At 32.9% G+C, this 25158-nt stretch overlaps 1 protein-coding gene across 1 annotated transcript in view; it reads right to left on the reverse strand.

Annotated features, from left to right (window-relative positions):
- The window catches only part of LOC139526333 (uncharacterized), a 67263-nt gene that overhangs the window by 35970 nt on the left and 6135 nt on the right, over positions 1-25158 (reverse strand). Inside the window, exons 8-12 of the mRNA XM_071321466.1 lie at positions 24501-24602; positions 22759-22863; positions 16668-16760; positions 15791-15803; positions 7660-7917 (exon numbers count right to left, since the gene is read on the reverse strand). Of these exons, the coding sequence (XP_071177567.1) occupies positions 7660-7917; positions 15791-15803; positions 16668-16760; positions 22759-22863; positions 24501-24602 (571 nt within the window). The remainder of the gene's footprint in view (positions 1-7659; positions 7918-15790; positions 15804-16667; positions 16761-22758; positions 22864-24500; positions 24603-25158) is intronic.

The following is a 25158-nucleotide window of genomic DNA, read 5'->3' on the forward strand; positions in this document are numbered from 1 at the left end:
ACAGCATGGTCTTTGTACCTTCCGATCAACTTTTATGGAAAAAGGACGAGACGTTCTTTGACATACACCTTGTTTATCAACTTTCTGCTCTGGTGACACTGTTGACGTTTTAAAAAGTCTGAGTAGGAGCTGAAATGTCTTGAATATCGAATAAGAAATGTATAATCCACATGAAGGTGAAGTTGGTATATTGCTACTAAGGTGGGGCAATTTATAATTCAAAAATTAAAATCGTCTCTTGTCATTATTTCTGATAAGGTGATGACTGTGCATGCCAAATTCGAGATAAAATTTCAAAAATGAGGCAGATGAAGTCGTGTCTGTTGTTCTTTAATTTCTAGTTCTGGGGGATATATTTATGGAACCCAATCAGAAAACACCTTAAACTGAATGTTTTTTGTTTGGTTTTGTTTGTTTGTATTGTCTTTGGTATTAATTCTTTATTAGTAGAGGAGTAGAGGTGAAAAAAACCTGTAAGCGCAGTTTCTGTGCGTGACTAATATTATGTGACGTATTCGCTTGAATTCGTTTACTATTATTCCCTTATTCGGTTTGAAGAACTTTCAATTTTGATATACTTACCTTTCTATTATTCTAATGTTTCTGATGTTAGTTATGGGTTCTGTTCAGTGAAAATAAGAAGCCAGGTGACATTGTTTTCTTCTATTTGTTATATCCAAATATGACCTGATCCATGCAATTGTGAAAATAAGTTCTATAGTATGTTTGTGCACGGAGCTACATTTATATGTCTCTTTTATTAAACCACAAACTTTTGTTGACACTACCGACAGAAATGAACTGTATTTGACACTACCGACAAACTCCAACTTTATTTGACATTACCAACAAACATCAATTGTATTTGGCACTACCGACAAACATCGACTGTATTTGACACTAATGACGAACATCAACTCTATTTGATACTAACGGCAAGCACCAACTTCATTTGATACTACAGACACTACAGCCAAACACAAACTTTATTTGACACTACTGACAAACACCAACTGTAGTTTATATTACCGGCAAACAAAAACTGTTTTTGACACTACCAACAAACACAACGTTTTTTTGACACTATCAACAATAACCTGCTGTATTAGACACTACTATCAAACACCCATTGTATTTGACACTACCGACAATCATAAAATGTACTTGACAATATCCAACAAACACAAACTTCAGTTAACACTACAGACAGACACTATCTTTATTTGACACTACTGACACCAACTTTATTTGACACTACCGACAAACATCAAATGTATTTGACACTACCGACAAAGACCAAAGGTATTTTACACTACCAACAAACTCAACCTTCATTTCTGACTACCGACAAACATCAACTTTATTTGATAAAATTGAGAATGGAAATTTGGAATGTGCCAAAGAGACAACAATCCGACCATAGAGCAGACAACAGCAGAAGGTCACCAACAGATCTTCAATGCAACGAGAAATTCTCTCACTCGAAGGCGTCCTTCAGCTGGCCCCTGAACAAATATATACTGGTTCAGTGATAATCAAATTAAACTGATTGAAAAACTATGTCTTCATCATATGAATATCAGGCTCAATCCTCTCCCTGAGGGGTTTAGTATCATACCATCATAACATATATGAGAAGAACATAACCCGTGTCATGCCAACAACTGGTTCATTAATAATAAATGTGTTTAGCTCCGATGCAAAGACCCTATAAGTGAATCAATATTAACGCCAAAATATGCAATCTTTAATGACCTGACAACAGTATCGTTACTATATCCCTTCTTAATAAGGTTTTGTTAGCCTCTGAGGTGAATACTGACATTTTTGTGCTTTATAAAGAATATTTCCATAAAATATTGGATGTGAAATACCTGAACGTATAAGAAGTCTGCATGTTGAGCTATATTTACGAATGATGTCCTTATACCGATGATAAAATTTAGTAAATGTTTTGACAAGTTTGTGATATCGAAAACCCTGGTGTAATAATTTTTCAGTTATACATAAATTTCTCTCGTTAAAATCTAAATCCGTAAGATGGTGACAAGGGAACGTCACCATCTTAAAATGGATAATTAACGATAGGAAATGAGAAATCATCTCTTTTATCATAAATTTTAGTATTAAGCTTTCCGTTAATGATATATATATATCAAGATCGAGGAAAAGGCAGTGGTCGTTGTTAGTATTAGCTTTATTTAAAGTAAGTTCAACAGGATAAATTTCTTTAGTATACATATTGAAGTCATCATTATTTAGAGCTAAAATATCATCCAAATATCTAAAAGTATTATTAAATTTGTATATCAGATGTTGTTTCGATGGGTCTTTGCTGATTTTTGTCATAAAATGTAACTCATAGCAATACAAAAACAGGTCTGCAATAAGTGGTGCACAGTTAGTTCCCATTGGAATTCCGATAACCTGACGATATACGGAATCTCCAAAGCGAACAAAAATGTTATCTACTAAAAATCCAAGAGCAGATATAGTATCAAAGCATGTCCAATTGACATAGTTTTTTTGTCTATTGCTACTAAAACATGACCTAAAACAGTTTGAACATATATATTCACATTCTGACTTTTTAAATGCCTATTTAATTAGGTGACACCACCGAAAAACACCAACTTCATTTTACGCTACCCAAAAAATATCAATTTTATTTGACACTACCGACAAACACGAACTGTATTTGGTACTACTGACCATGTATACGGCACTACATTTATTTGTCTCTTTTATTAAAACACCAACTCTATTTGACAATACCGACAAACACCAACTGTATTTGACACTACCGACAAACAATAACTTAATTTGACACTACCGACAAACAATAACTGTATTTGACACTACCGACCAATACCAACTGTTTTTGACACTACCGGCACACACCAAACTTATGTTACACTACCGACAAACACCAACTTTTTGACACTACTAGCACACACCAACTCTATTTGACACTACCGACAAACATCAACTGCATTTGACACTATCGACAAACACAAACTTTCTTTGACACTAACGAAAAACACCAACTTTCTTTGATACTACCGACAAACACCAACTGTGTTTGACACTACATACGCCAACTTTATTTGACACTACCGACAAACATCAACTGAATTTGACACTACCATTAAACTCCACCTTTATTTGTGACTACCGACAAACATCAATTTTAATTAATACTACCGAAAACAACACCAACTTTATTTGACATTACCGACAAACATCAACTGAATTTGACACTACCGACAAAGACCAAAGGTATTTGACACTACCAACAAACTCCACCTTTATTTGTCACTACCGACAAACATCAGCTTTATGTTACACTACCGACAAACATCAACTCTATTTTTCACTACCGACAAAAATCAGCTTTATGTTACACTACCGACAAACATCAACTCTATTTGACACTACCGACAAACATCAACTGCATTTGACACTATTGACAAACACCAACTTTCTTTGACACTACCAACTAACACCAATTGTAAATGACACTGTAACAACATCAACTGTATTTGACACTACAAACAAACATCAACTGTACTTGACAATATCCAAACAACACCAATTTCAGTTGATACTACGACAAATACTATTTTATTTGACACTACCAACACCAACTGTATTTGACACTACCGACAAAAATAGGCTGTATTTGACACAACCGACAAAGACCAATGGTTTCTGACTCTACCGACAAACTCTGACTTTATTTAACAATACCGAAAACACCAACTCTATTTGACACTTCCGACAAACACAAACTTTCTTTTAAACTACCAACACACACTAACTTTTATTTGATAATACCGACAAACAACTACTTCATTCGACATTACGGACAAACATTAAATCGTTTGACACTACCGACAAATAACCAACTTTATTTGATACTCCCGAAAAACACCAGCTTTATTTGACACAACCGACAATCACTTACTGTATCTGGCACTACTGAAATTGTATTTGGCACTACCGACAAACATCAACTGTGTTTGACACTACCAACAAACACCAACTGTTTTTGACACATAAATATGTCAGCATTTTTCTGTTCAGCCCAAAATTAGAGGAACCAATATTTCCTTATTAGATGACCTCTAACAACTCTTCAACTACAGTACTATTAGTACTTGATTATCTGCATTAGAGTTTGGACTACTGTTCTTGTGATACGTAAAAGGACGAAACACCCGCTAGCAGTAGTATCGACCCGTTTTATGTAAAAGTCATCTAAGATATCAAATAAAAATACGGTGATGTGTTTTACTTGCTAATGTTACCTCTATGCACACAGGATCAAATGCATTGGATGTAAGCTATTATAGGCAATCATGTGGCTCTCAGCAACAAGAAAAACACACACCGTATAGTCGGCTTTGAAAGGCCTGAACATATGAAACAATTTGGGAAAACCAACGACATGATAATGCCTATACTGTACAAACTCATTTGTATGTCCTTCAATTGGAAGACTCAACTTGCCTATCTTAGACATAGGATTCATTAGAAGTGACCGAATCTAAGACAGTTTTAAGGACAATTCTATAATGAAGAAAAAACACGCATTTTCAAATCTAGCGGAGAAGAAGTCTGTAAAACTGTGATTTTCAATAATTTTGGTCAAAATCAGCGGAACAAAACGAAACTTAAACTTGATATGAAACTCATCATAGTAAACTAACATATAAACAATTTGTCCAATATCTGAAGATGTTTAGAAAAAAGTCAGTGTAATGTTTTTTTGTGGAATGACGGAATGACCGAATGTAGGAATGATTAAATGATGAAATGACGGAATAACTTAATGACGGACAAGGGTAAAACTATATGGCACCGACAACTTTGTTGCGCGGTCATAACAATGATGATTAGATAAAAAAATGTTTTAATTTTATAATTCAAAGGCTACATAAAACATTAAAGATCGATGCCACAGTCAGTTGACCTTAGTTATTATTGCTAATTGTAATCTTGCATGTAGTTTGAATGACATTTACTTCCACACGGTACCAAAGCTTTTCCGCAATTGCACGTCTTGGTTCTGCACGTACCTTCACAGTTATACCCGAGGTCTCGGGCCGTTCCGATGTCTCTACGATGATTTTTAATAAATCTCTAGATCTGTTAAATCGAAACATGACTGCACTTCCCCATATTAACAGAACAAATTAAACATACTATTATCCGTGTCCGTGTCTGTGATGTCATCTACTTTACACAATGAACTCGGTAAATCACTAGGCACCCTGTCAACCACCGGTTTACGTTAAGTATCAAAACTCCCTTTTATAATATATGCATACTATTTTGACATCTTTTTATTTGTAGTTACAAATAGTGCGAAAAAATAACTGTTAAAGCTGTTTATTTTTATTTAATTAATATCTTTTTCATTATTAAAATATAATAAAATGACCTTTTGAATGACGTGACAACTGGAAAGGTAATACCTGATAAGTTTAAAAGTATTTAAAGTAAACGTATCAATAATCCCGACCATACGTGTACGGTCAGACCATATTAGTATATAGCCATATTTATGGCCATGACCATAACATCTGGTCAAATCACTCATATTTTCCAAAACAAAGCCACAAAACCATTCAATATATGATGCTATTTTGCATTATCTAAGAGAAGAAGGATACCAAAATGACATTAAAACTTATTAGTCGAAAATAAACTGCCTAGAAAATAAAGAGTCAAAATGACAAACAACACTACACAACAAACAACTGACCAACGCGAATCCCACCACAAACTTTGAGTGATTTCAGGTGCTTCGCAAGGGTAAGCAGATTCTGCTCCAAACGTAAATTTTCATTTTTATTAACATTGCATACACCAGGGACAAATAGGAAAACTCTTTTAAGAAGACTGCGGAACCGGCAACGTCTCGGAAACAACAGTGTATCCATGGTCGACGGCACCATATTTTTTGTTGTAACAATTTAACGTCAAACTGTGAAGTTTTTGTTTGTTTTATTCGAGTTAGATGATAAGATATAACCCCAATATCGATGGTGCTGTGACTAATGAAGTGACCGAAGCTCAAATCAATAAGAACGGGCAATCGCAGTGCCGTTTCCAGACTTTTACGAAAATTTGCAGAAGCAAAATAAAGTTATGATCTCGACAGATAGAAGATATTAGCCACATTCGAAAACTGAGAGCTGAAGAAGAAATTACTTAATACACCGAATGAGCAAATTGTGAAAGCATCGTAAACAGAGGATATAGAGACGGAAATCGTGGAAACAGATGAGCATATTACAAATTTTGTTACTTAACTGAGACATTAAAGGATATTTATAGATAAAACATTCTGTTTCAAATCAAATTGTTTATCAAATGTACTAATGAAAACCGCTGTGAACCCTATTTGGTCAGACCGTTATTGTACAAACACGAATATTTTGTTTGACGAAGGCACTGAACGTTTTTTTTTGTAACAGAGATTCCTGCGCTTTAATTGAACCAACTTTCGATAAAACCAACAGTTATCCTAGGCGACTTGATTTTGAAACGGAACCTGGATATAGAATTCAAGTACAGGTTTTATTCGTTTGATAGCTACGCCATTACAGAGCCTCATACGTTGTATTGACGGGAACAGTTACTTCTTGATAGGACTTAATCTCGCATATCCAGTTACCGAACAGGATACTTTAGAAATTTCACTATTTATTAGAGCCAATGTGTATTGGGAAATAGTTGAACATAAGGTTTTACGCGGATACAGACCCACCACAGTCAAGTCGAAACAAGGGTAATTACACTCTGGACCGCTACATTCAACTCAACAGCGTCTAGTATTTTTAATGTACGTATTTCACGTAAAACAAAGGAACACGACTTAGAAGCGTTTTGGAAGCTTGAATCTATAGGAATTGAATCTCCGGAAGTGCACGAAAAGAGTAAGATTGTATACGTAGTTACCAAGACACTGCAATTGAGTTTTCGTGACAACAAATATCATGCAAAGGTCACATGGCAACACGATTATAGAGAAACATTAACTTTTTATGGACTTTGAAGTGAAGTAATCGAACAAATTTGTTCAAAAATGTACTCACTATGATTATGGACTGTTAATGTTATGCGATTTTGTTTTATGAACTACGTTAGTTCAACTGTGAAAGAACTGTGCAAACTTTTAAGTTTATAATCACACATTGATATCCACCAACAACAAAGCATGCAACGATTTTATCAGACAATGATCGGTTCGGTGCTGAGTTTAAAAAAAAACAACACTGTCTAACAGACATATGGACAAACAATCGCAACAAATCAAGGAACATACGAAGAGAAGAAGTATAACCAACTCCTTGGTGCGGTGTATTACAAGGAATGAAAAGTAAAAAAGTAAAGAAGTATTACTCGTATATCCTAACCTATCTTGAATATTTTGACTTTACACAAAAAAATATATCGTTACAATGTTTTAATTATTGAAAACATAGTCAATATTCTAAGATAGAAAAATTACCTCATCATCGTTGTGCTTTATTTTGCTGGTATAATGTGGGTGCCATTGAATATCTATTTTCGTAACATATAAACGGTTCCGTTCAAGAACAATGTTATAATGAAGCTGGATTTAATTTTATTAACATAATCACGTACCTTGTTTGCCTTCCAACCATTCCTCTGTTTCTCTGTCTATATACGACAAACCTGTATATAGACCAATTCCATCAGTTGATTTTCTCATCCTCGTTGGTCCCTTACCAATAAGATATCGAGCAATAGTAGTTTTCCCTGTCCCTTGTTCGCCTGCTAACATTACTCGTGATTCGAAATGAGGGTAACTTTCTTCCTCTAGTAAATGAGTAAATACATTTGCTGCGTCTTTATCAAGTGCTCTGATTTCAGCAGGTAAACCTTAAATCATTGATTTAAATGTAAAACAGTCATAATCGATAGCAACGCAATAGTAGTTGATTAATCAAGTAATGTAGTGCTTCTGAATCTTTTACAGTACCTGTTTAATTACCTTAATAAATGATTGAATGTGAAAGACTTGAAGATAAACTCGATTTTTTTGTCATACAAAGTATTGACTTAGTTCCGAGTCGATTGTCTGGAATTATCTTTATCTAGAACTCAAACACGTGAATACCTTTCTGACCGAAACGAGCTGAATATTCCAATTAAAACAACTAAACTTTGGATGAAATTGGTTAAACCTTAGTTGCTTAATATTTTTTTTTAAATTTTATCAATTTAGATTTTATACGATCACGTCAGTACCTACACACTGATAACGGAGCGATTGATAGTCTCAAGGACTACCAGTCGAACAGCAGTGGTTAAAATAATTTTGCTTGGTACAAAACGCTTTTCTGCTATGTGACAATAATAGATGTAAAATAAAAAAGCCGAATCCATTCAATACTAAATTTGTCTTAAGGAGTTGTACTTTTTGGTTCTTATAACTTTTTTGATTTATCAAAAGAGAGTCAAACACGTGTGTTAAAGTTCATGTCATCATGAACACTAAATCCAAAAAAATTGAAAGCCAAAGTAAAATTAGTACCAAAGCATATGGAAAGGCATATGATTTGTTAATAGTATTACAAAGATATCCACGAGAAGTTTCATTCATCTCATTCTCAATCCCATGCCGTATTTCTCGTCTATGACATTACATGTATACAGAGTTTGAATCTTCACACGAGTATTGCTTAATTTATGCAGCACGATGGGGGATGGGTTTCTAAATGCTTTTTTGTTGTTTTCCTTTAGATTTTTGCATTTCACTAATTTGTTTGAGTTTTTTTTGTATCTGCAGTTTATATTTCCAAAAATCGTGTTCTCTTAATTAATCACTTTTAATCATGTTTAAAATGTATAATCACAAATATATACCGAACTCTAAGAAAATCTCAAAACGATAGTGGTTCATTATGTCGATTGATCAGTTTTTAAAGGCCATGTTTACCTACTCTGGGAAATAATTATGCAAATATATACAGAAATTAGGAAAGTTAGTTATCATGACCTGTTATAAGAAAAGTAAACAGCATTTAAGAGATATTCAAACTCATTAGTCGAAAAAACATGACAATGTAATGCAAAAAATAATGGAAAGACAAACAGTAAACAATAAGAAACAAAGAAAACTACAGACTAAGCAACACGAACCCAGCCAGAAACCGGTTGTGATAGTAGGTCTATCGAATTATGGCTACAACAATTAGAACATAACTGGCGTCACATTTGAAACAGATATTTAAAAAAACGGTCAACCAACTTTTGATGGCGTCCGCAGAATTAACGACGGAATAATTTCACGTTGACAGCTAGTAACTCATGGTTTAATGCTTGTTTATAAGCAGTGACCATCTATTTGGGAATCATGATATGCAATGAAATACCATAATATCGTATTAATTGCAAAATATGTAATCTATTGCAGGTGCTGCGGAAATTAAGCTACAAAAAAAATTGAAAAGATAAAAAATTGGAAAGTATTTAATCTAGGTATGGAATAGAGTGAAGGAAGACATAGGTATTCATCTTTAGTTGAAATTCCAAAGGAACATATAACACACCTATGATATATCAGGATGCCATCATTGGTTATAATGAAGAAGAAGTATACAATGAATTGTCTATAACTTATCCCTTTAATATAGAACAATAATTGTATTGGTATTTGAATACGCAGACGATGTTTTTGTTGACTTTATCTGCGGGGACAACATTTACATTAGTGATTTGTTTAAACATACAAGGCAACATGTATAAAAAGTTCTGTATTCTCAAGAGAGCAATATGTCTAAACGGTTCTATGTTCTCTACAAGGCAAAATAGAAAAACAGTAAAATTTTCTCTACAAGGCAACACGTATAAACATTCATGTATGTCCTACAAAGCAAAATGTAAACCAGTACTGTATTCTCTACAAATCAACATGTATTAACAGTACTTTAGACTCTACAAGGCAACAGTACTGTATTGTCTACACGGCAACATATATTAACAGATCTGTATTCTCTACAAGGCAACATATCTAAACAGTACTACAAATTATAAAAAGCAATATGCATAAACAGTTTTGCAATCTCTTCAAGGAAACATTAATAAACAGATCTGTTTTCTCTACAAAGCAACATATGTAAACTCTACTGTAAGTAAGGCAAATATATACACAGTACTGCAAAATGAATAATAATTGCTGTATTCTCTGCAAGGCAACATGTATAAACAGTTCCGAATTCTCTTCACAGCAACATGTATAAACAGTGCTGAATTCTCTACACAGCAACATGTATAAACAGTACTGTATTTACAACAGACAGACAGATATTGTCTTGAAAATAAAAGTTTCAAAAAGACATAACGATTTCAGGGTCAGACTTATTCAGGTTCAGATAAAGAAATAACGTAGAAACAATTGACTAGGAAACTTACTCAACATTGACTTCATTGATACTTACCAAAATGACAAATGAAGGATTGTTATAAATTCTTTTGATATTTAAAAAGGAGACCTTGGAACATGTTCTTCCTAAACTTAATGGATATCCAATTTACATTAGGTTCTTTTGAAATAGTCTTGCTTAAGCGCTTAACCAAAACTTTTTTTCTACTTAGTACTACCAATTCATATCTGCTATCAAAGTCATGCTCCACCATAATTTGTTTTTCTTTTAATTTAACGAAACTAAAACAACTGTCATACAAGTGGGAAAATACCTATACCAGGGTCGTTGTTAATCAATACATATAGTTATTTGTAAAGAGGGTGAATTTATACTTTAAAATCAATTGTTTCAAACACAAGATAGTATGGAATTTGCATCATCAAGGTATTCCTTACAATCCCCTTCCCTTTCATGAATGTGACCTACCGAATTTGACTATTTACCGGATTTGTTATCACATAAACAACACGACGGGTGCCGCATGTGGAGCAGGATCTGCTTATCCTTCCAGAGCACCTGAGATCACCTCTAGTTTTTTGGTGGGGTTCGTGTTGTTTATTCTTCAGTTTTCTATGTTCTGTCGTGTGTACTATTGTTTGTTTGTCTTTTTAGCCATGGCGTTGTCAGTTTGTTTTAGATTTATGAGTTTGACTGTCCCTTTGGTATCTTTCGTTCCTCTTTTACAACACACGTGCTATATTTGAAAGACGTGTTATTTGATAGACACTCGACATTCCAATATATAACAACTGTGCTCCTCTTCCTGATGACTGCTTCTTTTATCAATACTATGCATACACAAATGATGAATAAAAAGAAGCTAGCATTTTCTTTAACGACTTGTTCCAATATATATATATATAAGATGTCCTCTGTCTTAATAGTTCAGAGAGATGACTTTGTTGAATGTTTCTAACTCAGCTTACTACCAATGAACAATTAAATCTACCTCATACCTTGATTTCCACCAATAATGAGAAAGATGGTCCTTTGAGAACAAAACTTAACCTTAAAGAGTTATATACCACTTAGTGAATTTTAATTCCTATATATCAACATTCCCAACGCAATGGAATAATATGGAGTATGTGTATCTCCAAATTAAAACGATATCCCAGAGCTTGCATTTCTAATTATGCACAGTTGTAACGTTGAAGGCATCCATTTTAAAAGTTTACGGACGCCATAACTAGTTTGTTGACCGTCATTGATTATCTATGTCAGAAATGATTAGTTCATATTTCCATATCACATTCCACCTACCGAGACTTATCGCTGGCTTTGTGATTACATGAGCAAAATATATTATCACGTGTAAAGCAGGATAAGTTGTAGGTTTTTATTTATCGTTTGATGTATTTTTCCATAGCGTTGTTCGTTTGTTTGCGTCTACTGATTGATTTCACTATATTTAAATAAAGGCAACAGTAGTATACCGCTGTTCGAAATTCAAAATTGATAGAGAAAAAACAAATCCGGGTTACAAACTAAAACTGAGGAAAACGTATAAATATAAGAGAACAACAACACAACAGAAATACAACACCAAAATATAACACACACAGAAACGAAATATAATGTAACAATGGCTATTTTCCTGACTTGATACGGGGTATTTTACGAAAACATGGTGGGTTGAACCTGGTTTTGTGGCATGCCAAACCTCCCGTTTTAATGGCAATGTTAATTATTGTTAAAAAACGTCCAATCGACACTTCGTTAAAGTATCCTGTCCCGGATATTGATTTTATCTAATTTCAAAGTTGATCAAACTTGAATACACATTATTTTTCATTCCTATGTTTGAGCATTTAGTGTTATTGACTGTTATAAATTGAAGATTGTCTGAGTTTTACAATCTCAGTTTATTGCGACAACAATGACAATTAAATTGTTTTAAGCGCTCTATTGAATGTTAAGGGGGTATGGGTGTCTTCCTCCATCTTGGATAGTAAAAAACAGAGAAACTTAGGTCCAGATTTTCTATTAAGTTAGCAAAATTTGATGCAGGAATGCAGATGTTTAATGTGAATTTTCATTTAAAAGAACCAATTTATAAGAATATAACTTATAAATATTAGTATTTTAACAAGAGTTGATTATTTTCGTTTTTTTTTTAAATTGTTTTCAAATTGGCCTTTTAAAGGGAGATAACTCTAAAACAGTGCATTTTCTGAAGGATTCTACTTGGAATTTTCCTATTTTGTATTTTAGCTGGAAAAAACGTACGGCGACCCGATCTTTTCTTATGATTTTCTTAAAGTATTGTCTGAAAGCTTTCTTTTCCTAATTTCTTTTGCAATTCTATCATTCCGTTTAGTTTCTAATCACAAATTGGTGTTTTTTCCTGTATAATCCATACAAAATGTGTCATTTTGTCACCACTTGTAGCTTGAGAAAATGCGCGGTGACCTATCATTTTTATTATATTTTTGAACATATATCAATAGATACTACGTTTTGGCAAAATATGAACAAATTCTATCCTTTTTATTTTAGACTCCCATACCACCTGAAATCACATTTTATATGTGTGTGGTGGCAGAAGTTTTTTTATTTGTGTTTGTCAATTATAATAAAATTCAACGACCAGGTATCTGTATAACATGCGTTAAATATAAAATTTAAAAGATGTTGTATGATTGCAAATAGGAAAACTCTTGACAAGAGACCAAACCCGAAAAGACAAATGTAAAATAGTTCAAACGAAAAAAGTAACGGCCTGATAGATGTACAATATAATCATCGAAAACAAATAAGATGTACAGCAACACCCAATAACCACTAAATTAAAGGCTGCAGACATTGGACAGACACATACAAAACGTAGTGGTGTTAAACGCTGTTGCGGGCGCCGAACCTTAGTCTAACCTGGATAGTGTATAAGACAACCTTTGATCAAACAATAAATATAAATTTCAAAGGGCTTTACTCATCAAATCTTAACAAAACAGAAAAGCCAGGAACAAAAAAAAAACCAAAAAAAAAAAAAACCAGACAGACAGACAGACAGACAGAACGTAGCGGGATATCTTATTTTTGAACAAACATATTCCAATTAAAAGCTTTAACATTTTTTGTTCGAGTATTCTTAATGGGTTTTCTACCTGAAGTCAATTTTAATATATATTTCTAATGAAATTTAGCCCAATAGTGTTAAATCTGAAAATACGAGTAAGCATATTATTCGTTCGACATAAAAAAAAATGCTTGTTCTACTTCAGGGATATGACAGTTGTTTTCCGTTTGTTTGATGTGGTATAGATTATGATTATACCATTTCTTTAGAGTTCTATTTTTATGTTAAACATATGTGATATAAATTTGGTGTACTACTTCTCGTTTTTAAAAAGATTAGACCATTGGTTTTCCCGTTTGAATGGTTTTACACAAACCGTTTTTTGGTGCCCTTTATAGCTTGCTTTTCGGTGTGAGTCTAGGCTCCGTGTTGAAGACCATACCTTGACCTATAATGGTTTACTTTAATACTGGGTCGATGCCACTGCTGGTGGACGTTTCGTCCCCGATGGTATCACCAGCCCAGTAGTCATAACTGCGGTGTTGACATGAATATCAATAGTGTGGTCATTTTTATAAATTTCCTGTTTACAAAACTTTTAATTTTTCGAAAAACTTAAGATTTTCTTATGCAAGGCATAAATTACCTTAGCCGTATTTGGCACAACGTTTTGGCATTTTGGATCCTCAATGCTCTTCAACTTTCTATTTGTTTGGCTTTATAAATATTTTGATATGAGTGTCACTGACAAGTCTTATGTAGACGAAATGAGCGTATGGCGTACTAAACTATAATCCTGGTACCTTTGATAACTATTACTTTAATGACGTTGAACGGAGGGTTGTGTAATTGGCACTCATACCACATATAACCTACATGTATATCTATGGTAGTAGATGAGTATGCACTTTAAACACACACCTACACTTCAGGCTAAACGAATGTAAACAGAGTATTCAGATGAATTAAAATTTAAAACAAAGAACATGATTTATATTCATTATTCTATCCAGTATTGATATATACACATGGAAAAAAAATATTGCAACACCAAATTGAAATTCAAATAAAAAAGAAACATTTAACTTTTTTGTTTGTGATATAATTTATTGAAATATAACTTAGTCTAGTTAAACATTATTTAAATATCACCTGAGTTTAATCAATAAATATAATACTGCTACTGTACTCGTAAACAATAAAGCAGATGTTTTTATCCTGATTGTTGTCAACACTTTAAATAACCAAGTTTATAAAGTTATGTGATTGACACCTTGTAATTGGTCATCCACAACTGCAGCAAGATGGCAGATAATCATCATAAGAGAAGCAGGTATGTCGCTGTGACAATTGCACGTATTGTTGATCATCATCATTCCACTATAAGTCGTTTTGAGAATAAAATTCAGGCAACAAACGATCTTAAAGACCTTCCGAAATCAAGAAGACCCCCTATAACATCCGCTAGGTAAAATCAAGCATAATGAAGGTTGGTAAGACGGAAACCCATTACAAACAATACAATCCTAAAGAAGAGTGATGACCATACATGAGCCTTTAAACAAGAACTGTTCGAGGTCGGCTCATCGCTACTGGTTGTTGTGCAATAGGACCATATCGAAGACCTTTGCCTACGAACAGAAACGCAGTTGCCAATATTCAATATAATACAGAGCTCGCCAAAGTTGGAAATTAGCATCGTGGAGGAAGATCCATCGTTCCAATGGAATTCGGTTTATCTTCCTTGGTCCGATTGTAGGCCGAATTTGAACCATATCGAGCATATATGGGACATATAAGTGCACGAAAGGACACCCCAGTTCAACTCTGTCTTGAAATAAACAATACCCTTCGTCAGGAATGGTTGCTGCTACCTTAGCAACAAATCAGTCGACTTAAGGCAGGAATCAGTAGACGTTAAGATGTTGTTATCCGTTTGAATGGAGGCTACGCACAAAATACAAATTCTTTGTCGTATAACGATCATCCATGATATGAACAATCATCTAAAGATTAATTTTGAAATGTCTGACAGTGTAAAGTTCTACTACAGAAAAAGTTGTAAATTTTTTTGTTCAAAAAACACTTCATTTTGTTATAAAAATTTGTTTCCATACATTTTTGTTCGTTTAAATGCCAATGTTATCATTAACTACGTTTCAATATCATTGTACAAATATTTTATCATATTCCATCCAAAATAAGAGACTGATTTTTAAAGTTTTTAAAAATCAAGGTGTTGCAGTACTTTTTTTCCTGTGTATAGATTTTGTTTAACTCTAATTTGTGCGTTGGACCTACTTACCTAATGCATAAAACTAAAACAAAGAAAAATAAAATTATTATCAATTTCGAGCGTATAGTCATGCAAAACTAGTTAAAACAGATACATTGTATTACTACCAACTCGGTAAAGTCACGGTAAATATTACGGACGTCCTTTTACTCATCAGGCTGAGACTAGTATAACTGACCTCAAATCCTTGTATTCATATGGGAAATAATGATAAAATGTGTAACAATTTATGGTCATTGACTAATAGATAAATGATTTTTTAAGAAACTGAAAATTTTCTATTATTCGTCTAATCTAGGACGAGTTGAGACAAAGAGACATATTAACGATTAAGATCATTTCCTAAGACTTGTTATCGTCATCAGCAATAAATGTTTGAAGCTGCAGAGATATAAACAACTCATCCAAAATATTAGTTTAGTTAGTACTAAACTACCAATTTCCAGGTTTGTAACTCAGGGGTGGAGGACCAAAAATGAGTAGTTCCGAACTATAGTCATCGAATTATTTGCAATGTATGTGCATTTGAAGATTCACATTGATATTGACGTCCAGATAACAGATTTAAAGCTATTTCAATCACTTCCACAACACATCGAGATTAAATTTGGCTGGTTTAAAATAAGTCTGGCTTGCCTTCCTTTCCCGATGTTGTTCAATGACAGGAATTGAATACATTTCTCAACAATGATAAAGGATATTTTGCATTTGCGGTCTTTTGAAAATAAGCAACAATCAAGGAAACCACATGACGATAAATATATCAGACACTGCAATTCAGAATAATATTAGATTGTAACATGATTCATTTCAAAAATGGTCGTAGTATAATACCAATTACGTAAGAATATAATTATATATATATATACAATATAAATAAATTTACCTTGAATAGTTCTTGTATAGTTCTTTTTATTTGTTTATCGTTTTGTAAATCCCAATCTTGTGCCGCACATAGATCGATTGGTGTCTTATTATACTGAAATGAAATCATAACATCATTATTTGTTTAATTTTCACATGGTATACATGTTACACATATTTCAAAACTCTGGCCATAAATAACAAGATCAGTTTCAACTAGTATGTTGCAATGTTAATTACAGTGTAGGTATTAGTAATTCTAATGCAACAACGTTTTTAACCTTCATTTTGATTGGATAACGTCACTTTCTTACATGGCATCAATTTGGCATCAATTGACAATTGATGCTATGGGACGTACGCGCAAGCGCAGACGACATATGATAGATTTTAAATACATGGTTTAACGTTGTTTTCTGTCAGTTTCATTAGAATGGAGATAACAATATTGTATTTTAAGCTCCGACGGCATCAATTTGGGATTTGATGGTCGCAAATACCCGTTTACTGTCTCTGCTAACGCGTCGCCAGTAAACTTAATTTGCGACCATCAAATCCCGAATTACAGTTATCTCCTAAGTCGTTGAATAGAAGAACTACGAAATCAGATCTGCATGCGATGTTTTTCAGAGATTGTCATATCCGAACTAATGACAGTGTCAAAGTACCAACAGACACTAAGACAAAACCTCAGCATTTGATAATAGGAATCAGGATTAAATCTAGTACACCAGACGCGCGTTTCGTCTACATAAGACTCATCAGTGACGCTCATATCAATATTTTTAGAAAGCCAAACAAGTACAAAGTCGAAGAGCATTGAGGATCCAAAATTCCAAAATTATATGCCAAATACGGATAATGTAATATATGCCTTGGATAAGATAATCCTTAATTTTTCGAAATTCAAAGTTTTGTAAACAGGAAAATGACCACAGTATTGATATTCATGTCAACATCGAAATGTTAACTACTGGGCTGGTGAGACCCTCGGGGACAAAACGTCCACCAGTAGCGGCATCAACCCAGTGGTGTAAATAGTTATTAAAAGTACTAGGATTGAAATTTAGTATCCCAGACGTGCGTTCCGTCTACATAAGACTCATCAGTGACGCTCATATCAAAATATTTATAAAGCCAAACAAGTATAAGATACACAAAACTTATTCACTGACAATGTGTTAAATACAGCTTTAAAGGATAGAAAAACTACATGTATATGTTATATATAATGCATATTTTAAGGTTTTTCTTGTCGTAGAAAACACCCAAAGAAGTGTTCTACGAAAAGAAAAAACTTAAAATATGCATTATCTGACCTATATACTGTCAAAAATATATTGTTTTTTTTATACATACATTTTTTATTTGCAAAATTTAGAATTCTATTTTATCGACCACACTTAAGTAGAATATTCCTTTCTAATGTGTTCAGGTTTTAATACGCTTTACGACTTATTTAGAATATGAAATAAAACTCACTAGTTCATAATTGTCCATACACAATAAAAATGTTACGGTAAGTGCCATGCAGTAAGACACAAATGAATTTTACGATGCAATGAAGGTGTATGAAAAATACAAGACACTTTGTAAGTAATTTATTGTACCAACTTAGTTTATGGAAAAGGGATGGTTGTTGTGGTTCTTACTTTTCACCTACGATTGTAGAGGGGCATTATGTTTTCTGGTCTGCGCGTCCGATCGTTCGTCCGTTACTCCTTTCGTTCGTCCGTTCGTTCGTCGTTCCTACGATCGTTCGTCCGTTTGTTCTTCGTTCCTTCTTCCGTTCGTTCTTTCGTTCGTCCGTCTGTCCCTCTTCAGGTGAAAGTTTTTCATGTTTTTGGTCAAGGTGGTTTGTGATGAAGTTGAAGTCTAATGAACTTGAAACTTTGTACACATGTTCCCTATGATATGATCTTTCTAATTGAATGCCAGAATAGATTTTTACCAAATTTCACGGTCCACTCAACATAGAAAAAGATAGTGCGAGTGGGGCATCCGTTTACACATTCTTGTTTTTTTTTAAATTTGAAATTACATTTCTGTCGGAAAAATGATTATTTTCTATTAATCTATTTTAATTGAATCTAATTTAATATTAAAAATCGTTTTCTTTTCAATAGCAAGGCATTTCTTCACAGATAATCAGGATGTAATAATATATCCTCCCCCACCCGACGATATTCTGATACATGTACATGTTACAAGAAAACGAATATCAATGCAGGCCATAATATGATTTCCTATTTAGTGTTATCGTCCTGATCATGTATGATATATTTGCCACTGGACGTTAAGCAACCATCAATAAATCAATCTAAACAGTGTGAATCAATAAGACTTTTAAAGTCTTACACATGAATATGTTAAGTCTTGTTTTATTTTAAGGTGTTATGAAAGTTTTTCATTCAAATTTATCTCACATATAATAATGTCTCTGTATTGTAGCAATAAATTAAGAAAACCACCATGATTTGGTTCTAAAATTAAATGCGAACAATGAATACTTTTCTACACTTATATAGATTGAACTTCATAAAATAAATTCCCAAATCGGCAACACAAAACTATCAGACGAATACAATTTCAAGGTAAATTAAAGTTTGCATTTTTATCAAGGTAAATAATGAGTATATGTCATTGAACAATGTATCGTCCGGGTTGATTGCCCTAAAGAATGACCTATCGTTCTGAAAAAAATAACTCCATACAGGTATATAACTGTTTGGAAAATTACAATTGAATGTGTTGGCATTTCCCTGTTCTGTATGCATTGATGATGATGATTACTGATGTGTAATTTTTCTGTGAAAACCATTTATTTTTCTTCGAATTTTGAGGGATATTAGGATTTATGTCTTTTTTCAATAACTGTGCAGTGATTTTTTGAAGAATAGTATTAAACTAATAGTTCTAACTTGTACACTAGTTGCAAATGTAATTTTTAGTGTAGCAGCGCAATCACAAACTTGAATTACGCTAAAAATATGAAGTCATTTCTTAAAGATATTATGAGAAAAGAGACAAAAACCGCTAAAATATTCTGATTTTTTTTTGTAAAGTTGAAATAGATGTAACAAAACATGGTTTCGTAAGTGTTGCAGTATACTTAAGTTGAAAAAGCTTTTGTTTGAATAAAGGAACATGTATATTTCAATGAAAAAATGACAGTTTAAAGAGTGGATTCATTCTAGATTTGCGTAAAAATCATGCATTTGGCAACAACAAATTATCATCTGAACACTTAATTCCACAAAGAAAACAAACTGGGTGACAATCTTTATATTAGTTTTTTTTAATTTCTTCCGTAGTAGTAGACTTAAGTACTTAAATATCGATAAATTCACTACAATGCCAGTGGCATATGGGTACGCTGATTTATCCCAAGGCGCTAATATTGAGAGTTCGAATCTCACTGCCGGAGTTGGAAAAATAATTTCCTATATTAATTGTAACTTTACTTAACTTTACTTTCAATTTCAAAAAGGAAACCTACGAAATTTTTTTTTAAAAAGAATGTGTGTGTGCAAAATTGCTCCCCCCTTTTTACCTCCTTTGCTTCATCGGGCTCGGTCAAGGCTGTCCCAGATCAAGCTAGCATTGGTTAGTCAATGCATTTTCCCTTGTAAAATCAAAGTTTAGGTTGCTAATTGATTGAAAACCAATTAGACAAATAACTAGGGTCCAAGTTTGAAATCGGACAAAAAGAGCGTCTAAAATCAATTATTTTGAATGTTACGGACATCAATATTTCAAGGCCTATAGCACGCTATGCGTCTATTTATACCACTATGATAACTTATACGGCTCCAACAGACTCGAGGCATTGTGTTCCATCAAAACCTGACCCTATTAGCCCACCAATATGTCTCTGCACGACTTTTTGCCCAAAGATTTCGTATTTTTTTACTTTTTCTCCAACGGTCACGTGACTTTTGGAAATATACCACGTGACCAAAAAATGACGAATTATCTTCAAACTTAATTTTTTGAAATATTTTACCAATTATCTTTCATTTGAGCCCAACATGGCATGTGTATGACTATTAATGCGAATTCTGTATTCATTTAAACTTCGATAATGTATTTTCGATAAGTAAAGGTCTAAAATGCATGAAAGGGAAAGGGTTAAGCCAATAAAGCCAATTAAAACCCTCTCCCTTTCACACCGGTACAGCTTAACAGTGAAACCAATTTCAAGATTTTTTTGGGACATTTAGACTTGTTTAATCGCCATTTTCTGACGTACAGATGTAGTTGAGGGCTCAAATTAATCCTCAGATAACCAGCAATCCGATGTAATGTGCATCAAACCTCTATCAATATTAGTTAATAAACAAGTCGCCCCTTACTGATGTGTAATTTTTCTGTAAAAACCAATTATTTTTCTTCGAGTTTTGAGGGATATTCTCAAAAAGAAGTGCAAAAAAGTTGTTCTTTTAAGAGGATTTATGTCTTTTTTCAATAACTGTGCAGTAAGTTTTTGAAGAATAATATTCGAACTAATAGTTCTAACTTGTACGCCAGTTGCAAATGTAATTTTTAGTGTAGCAGCGCAATCACAAACTTGAATTACGCTAAAAATCTGAAGTCATTTTTTAAAGATATTATGAGAAAAGAGACAAAAACCGCTAAAATATTCTGATTTTTTTTGCAAAGTTGAAATAGACGTAACAAAACATGGTTTCGTAAGTGTTGCGGTTTACTAAAGTTGAAAAAGCTTTTGTTTGAATAAAGGAACATGTATATTTCAATGAAAAAATGACAGTTTAAAGAGTGGATTCATTCTAGATTTGCGTAAAAATCATGCATTTGGCAACAAAAAATTATCATCTGAACACTTAATTCCACAAAGAAAACAAATTGGGTGAGAATCGTTATATTAGTTTCATTTTAATTTCTTCCGTAGTAGTAGACTTAAGTACTTAAATTTCGATAAATTCACTACAATGCCAATGGCGCAGGGGTACGCTGATCTATCCCAAGGCGCTAATATTGAGAGTTCGAATCACACTGCCGGAGTTGGAAAAATAATTTCCTATAATAAATGTAACTTTACATAACTTTACTTTCAATTTCAAAAAGGAAACCTACGATTTTTTTTTAAAAGAATGTGTGTTTGCAAAATTGCTCCCCCCTTTTTGTTACCTCCTTTGCTCCATCGGGCTCGGTCAAGGGTGTCCCAGATCAAGCTGGTTATTCAATGCATTTTCCCTTGTAAAATCAAAGTTTAGGTTGCTAATTGATTGAAAACGAATTAGACAAATAACTAGGGTCCAAGTTTGAAATCGGACAAAAAGAGCGTCTAAAATCAATTATTTTAAATGTTACGGACATCGTTATTTCAAGGCCTATATCACGTTATGCGTCTATTTATACAACTATGATAACTTATATGGCTTCAAAAGACTCGAGGCATTGTGTTGCCATCAAAACCTGACCCTATTAGCCCACCAATATGTCTCTGCATGACTTTTTGCCCAAGGATTTCGTATTTTTTCACTTTTTCTCCAACGGTCACGTGACTTTTGGAAATATACCACGTGACCAAAAAATGACGAATTATCTTCAAACTTAATTTTTTGAAATGTTTTACCAATTATCTTTCATTTGAGCCCAACATGGCATGTGTAAGACCATTGATGCGAATTCTGTATTCATTTAAACTTCGACAATGTATTTTCGATAAGTAAAGGTCTAAAATGCATGAAAGAGAAAGGGTTAATTGGTGATCGATTTTCTTATTGTGTTTTCTGCACTTAAGTAATCAATTGAAACAAATATATATTATCATGACTATAGAAAAATTTCAGTTTCGATGGTGATAATTTCAAGTGGGGATCGTTCATCCGTTAAAAGTCATTATGGAGTTTCCTTTGCAGATATAAAACAGGAAAGCAAACAAAAGTGTACCTGATTACTAATTATATTTTTTTCCTTTAAAAACACCCTTTTCAAGCTGAATGTAACTAAGCAGACGGTATGTGTGTCTCATTGTGCAATTTTCTCTTGAAGCATTAGGAATAAAGGTAACGTTAAAAGTATTTGATGATACGGTAGACACATTGAATTAAACAAATGACCGAAACAATGTAATAAAGAATGTATACCTTATTAACTTTATCTGGATCTATATCTCCTCTTTCTAATAGCAATTGAACCATCTCGAGATTTTTACCTGTTACAGCTATGTGTAAAGGAGTATTGCCGTAGGTCTGAAAAAAAAAAATAATATGTTTAATTTACTTTCATATAGATACACAAGAATTTAAAAGTGTCTTACAATGAATGCAGAAAATAAATAAACTCATCATAGATACCAGAACTAAATTTAGTATATACGCCAGACGCGCGTTTCGTCAACAAAAGACCAATCAGTGACGCTCGAATCCGAAAGAGTATTACATCAATTCAGACTTGTAATGAAAAAAAAAATAGTATATGTCTTATGAATATTGCATATCTCAAAGAATACTATTTCATACATTCCTATGAAACCAAGAAAAAAAAATAATTGACATACAGTATACAACATACGGAAGGTCATCAAACACAACGCTAAACATTTATAATGAATAATGACCTATATAAATGTATACTTAGAAACTTCTCGGAATAATGGATACAAGTTCGTGTGATTTTCTCTTTTCCAGCATAACATTGTTTCGATTGACAGTGATGAACATGTACGCACTTTGTTCCTGATATTCTACCTATCTCAATGACACTGGGAAACTATAAACATGATCAACATGACAAGATCTGCAAATTAGTCGATATGATCAAAAACGCAAGTTGACAAACTATAGAAGATTTGCCACGATATTTCAACTCTTATAATTAAATTTGTTCATATGAAAATTGAAGACCTTTCTGTAATGATTTTGACTTTGGAAGATGTAATATATTTTGCCTGGTGAAGCTTTTTTAAATGACCACATCATCTAACACTATTGGTCAATTATGTACAAATTATCCGCCATGATCTATGTCTATTATCTTGTTCACAGACATATTTTGTGTTATATACTCGCAACAAAGTCATATTATGCAAACAGGTACAAATGATAAACACGATTCACGCACTTAAGTTCAAAAAAGAGTTCTTTTAATAAGATAAAATAGAAATGCTATATAGATATAAGAAGATATGGTATATGTATGACTACCACTAAAAATTGCTACATCAAAGTCACAATTTACAGAATTACACAATTAAAGTCCGATCTTCAACACGGACACTTGACACACTGAAGAGCACACTATAAAGGCCCCTAAAAATATTCAATATGTCTGTTTGAATGACTATTGAAAATTGATACCTGTACACGGGAATGATCAATGTAATATAATTTGCTTATATTTCTCATTTTAATTTCCATCCGTCAATTAAAACTTTATGATACATGCACCCTGTTGGTTAATGTAAAAGAGCTTTTGAAGTTTAAGAAAGAATATCGAATTGTTATCTTAAATATACCAAAGAGACAACCAAAAACTATAAATCGAAATTTAACTGACATAAACTAAAAAAAAATAGTGTTTACAAAACATTCAATAGAAACTTAAGACTTAACAACACGGGTCAAATTCAAATGTAAGTATTACATTCATTTGCCTTCGAAAAATAATGATGGCTGTATACTTTTGCTTTATTTTTCCTTTTTAATTACAATATTCATTTTCACTTGTTTAATTAATTGTAAGTACATGTACTAAGAAATTATTGGTACGGCTATTATAAACATCATTTTGAGATGTAATTTGTTGCCCCGGCGATCTAATAAACATAACATTTGACACAGGGAAAGTAGAAAACACAAAGACATACTTTATTCCTCATACTTTATACCTTATCCTTTTGATTTGGATCTATATTTGATATTTTGAGTAACAGTTTGACCATTTCGAGTTCTCCACCTCTAGCAGCTATGTGTAAAACAGTTTCCTCGTCCTGAAATAAACAGTAGAAATACTGACAGTTCTTATCGATTTTCTGATAAAAAAATATAATTGTATTTCAGGAACATTCAATATAAATTAAATAAATGCAATAGATAGTAAACACAGTTTTGAAATATATAGATTTGGTGTATACGTTATAGTTGGGTGCAGAGTAAGCATTACAATAAAGCAGACATGGCAGAGTCGAACGTGAACATAATTATTAGTAAATTATATAGCCATTTTTTAAATGCATTTTATTATTATATGATATGTCTGTTTGAAAGACTAATGCAAATTGATGCTTGTACCACTGATCATACATAATAGGATGTATAGATACATACATAGGGAATGATCAATGTAATATAATTTGCTTTTATTTCTCATTTTAATTTCCATCTGTCAATTAAAACTTTATGATACATGCACCCTGTTGGTTAAATTAAAAGAGCTTTTGAAGTTTAAGAAAGAATATCGAAGTGTTATCCTAAAGATACCAAAGAGGCAACCAAAAACTATGAATCGAAATTAAATTGACATAAACTAAAAAAAACAATGTTTAC

Source organism: Mytilus edulis, chromosome 6 (assembly GCF_963676685.1).
Source record: "Mytilus edulis chromosome 6, xbMytEdul2.2, whole genome shotgun sequence".
NCBI classification, from domain to species: Eukaryota; Metazoa; Mollusca; class Bivalvia; order Mytilida; family Mytilidae; genus Mytilus; species Mytilus edulis.